The sequence below is a fragment of the Mytilus galloprovincialis genome, chromosome 10 (genome assembly GCF_965363235.1).
Source record: "Mytilus galloprovincialis chromosome 10, xbMytGall1.hap1.1, whole genome shotgun sequence".
Lineage (NCBI taxonomy): Eukaryota > Metazoa > Mollusca > Bivalvia > Mytilida > Mytilidae > Mytilus > Mytilus galloprovincialis.
In genome coordinates, this window is record NC_134847.1 from 62,025,538 (window position 1) to 62,028,433 (window position 2,896).

Sequence of the window (2,896 nt, forward strand, 5' to 3'; positions counted from 1 at the left end):
ACCTTTAAAAATTATGACACTTTCCATCAATATGTGCAACCTTAAATTAATATGTGGAAAGAGTTTTTTTGGAGAGACTGGACATTGTATCAAATAATAGCTTTGTAGGCATTCAAGAATATTGTAAATCAGCTGATAAAAATCCCAAACTTCTAGAATTCAAGATCTTTATCGAGCCTCGTATGATAGCGCTCACTTCGAAATTTTCTGGTACATGCTGAAGTGAACCGACCAATTATTGCTTCCGAATCTGGAGAGAGCCAATCGTTTGTTGCCATTATACTGTAAATGTTATGCATATATGATTCATGTTATCTTATATTCCGTTACCAGTAAAACGAAAAATAAACAATGTGCAGAATTACGACTATACAAAGACAACCGACCTAAGAGAGTTCACAGCTACTGAAAGCTAATTTTCAAACTAAAATACAACTAATAGATAACATAACAAACAGACTGAGAAAAGCATGACCATGTGCTATGTCATAATATGTCATATCGTCATACTGTTGCCGTAAAAGTTTTTATAACTGTAACAGTGTAAGCAATACATGTAATATACTATAGCTATGTTTTATTTACTAAATAACAAAATAAATTTGATTACCGATAAAGACAATATTTTAAGATATTTATACAGTGTTGAATTGACAACTTTTAAGAATAAGTTTCTTCAAAGAATCATTAGTTTTCAAATCCAATTTATACAAATATGTATATTGAACGCTAGGTGGATTTTACATTGTTGTGTCGGTTGGAAGGTTGCTGTCTCATAAATTAGTCTATACACAATATTTACTTCTATTTTATTTCTAGTGAATACTCGTATTTCTGTCGTCATTGTATCTGTATCTGGTTATATTAATTAATATATCAAACTTTGTATTATGTGTGTACATGATTTAATGATAATATTCATCAAGCCATCATTGTTTTCCATTTACTCTTTGTTCTGCTTCTTCCTTCACACCTCTTCGGAAAATTTTCCCTATCGCTGTTTTAGGAAAACTTTCAAAGAAAAGATGGATTCTGGAGTTTTCTTGGAATTTAATCTGACTTTTGGCGCCAGCTGATAGATATAATATGAGTTCATCTTCTAAAAGTAGTGAACCTTTTCGTAAAACGATGCACGCGCAGACCTTTTGAAAGCAAACTGGATCACTGACAGGAACTACACAAACTTCTGCTACTGCTGGGTGTGTTTTAATCTCGTCTTCGATGTAAGATGGTGAGATTAATTCACCATGACATAAAATGATATCTGAACAACGTCCTGTGACTGTAAAATCTCCCTTTTCATTCATAAATGCTATGTCATCTGTTTTGTACCACCCATCAGTTGCAAGTACTTTGTTTGTTTTATCTGGATTTCTATGGTAACCTCCAAAAGCAACTCGATTTCTAACAAAGAGTTCTCCTACTTCATTCCGTGGCATTGTTTTTCCTTCGGTATTGACGACTTTCATTTCCACTCCCGGCCAAGGTTTACCGACATTATAGTCGGAAAAGTCGGACGCCGCTTGAGATCTTTTCACCGAAACACCTCCCATTTCTGTTGTTCCATAAATACATATGAATTCTTTACAAAATCTTGGAACAACTTGAGCACATTGTTTTGGGACAGGAACTCCACCGGTAGCTAAAACTCTTGGACTTATTTCATTTTTATCTCTTTTCAGAATTTCCATTGCAAATGCTGGTAGGATCTGACACACCGTACAGTTATCTTGTTTAATTATTTTAATTGTGAAGTTGCAGATTTCACTGATGCTCTGTAAAGTAAACTGGTCAGATGAGGTCACGTGGGTAGCACCACAAACCAAAAATATGCATGGATACCCAGCTCCCCAGCCAAATAACCTATCGCTAAAATATACATCGCAAGATTCCATGTTTAATGCAGCGACAAATCCTTGACCGACTTCAAGCATTTGTAAATGCGTCTTTGGTACGAGTTTCGAGATCCCGGTACTACCAGACGTCAATAGAAACGCGGCAATGTCATCTGGATCAAGAAATGGTAAGTTTATATTCTGATACTTAGTTCCGGTACTAAGTATATCAAAAGTCGTGCAACAATCTTCAAAACCTGTTATTGAATTGTCTAAAGCAACAAATTTCAGTGAGGGAATTAGTCGTTCTTTTTTCAGCTCCATCTTTTCGGTTTCGGTTTCTCTTCTCGTAAGAATATTATCCAGAAAATCGCGAATGGAATTATCCTTCTCGTTAGCCATCAATATAGCTTTACAATTTCCTGGAATTTGTAGAACTGGTATAATATCTCGACCGTCCTTGTACTTGAATGACATATGTAAAGGAACCGCTCCTGCCATTAATATTCCAAAGGTTGAAACAAGCCATTCTTTACTGTTTGGAAAAGACAGACCTATAGTGTCATTTTTCTTAATCCCAAGATGAACAAGACCTTTGGCAAATGTCTGACTCTGCTGGTATAAGTCTTTACATGTTATAAGTGCACGACTTCCAGACTTAGAATGAATGATAAATGCAGCTTTGTTAGGAGTGTCTGTAGCATAGTATTGTAGTCTATCAGGAATGGTGCAATACATGTAAGGCTCTGTCATAGGTAACTGGTCATAGCTTTAACTAAAATGGTCCATGTTGCTTCTTCTTTGAAAGAATTCGAACAACCTCTACACTTATAATGTTGTTTATATTAGTGATGGGTCTCATTTACTAGTACTATTTTTTATAGTCAAGGCACGAATTATGTGGTTTATATTGTTATTGTTTTAGCATATTCAGCATGTATTAATTGTCCGGGTTATTTTACTTTTAAATTAATGACACTTATATGTGACCAGTCATCTAGCTGTGGTTGTTATGTCAAATTGTGCATAGTGACGTATAATGAGATCATTTCACATCTGAT

General features: G+C 35.0%; 1 protein-coding gene across 1 annotated transcript; it reads right to left on the reverse strand.

The window, feature by feature from the left end:
* Positions 1-560: 560 nt before the first annotated feature.
* Positions 561-2,668, reverse strand: LOC143049278 (medium-chain acyl-CoA ligase ACSF2, mitochondrial-like). Its single transcript, XM_076222970.1, has one exon. It carries the CDS (start codon positions 2,586-2,588, stop codon positions 930-932), a length of 1,659 nt encoding a protein of 552 aa, XP_076079085.1. The 5' UTR covers positions 2,589-2,668; the 3' UTR covers positions 561-929.
* Positions 2,669-2,896: the final 228 nt, after the last annotated feature.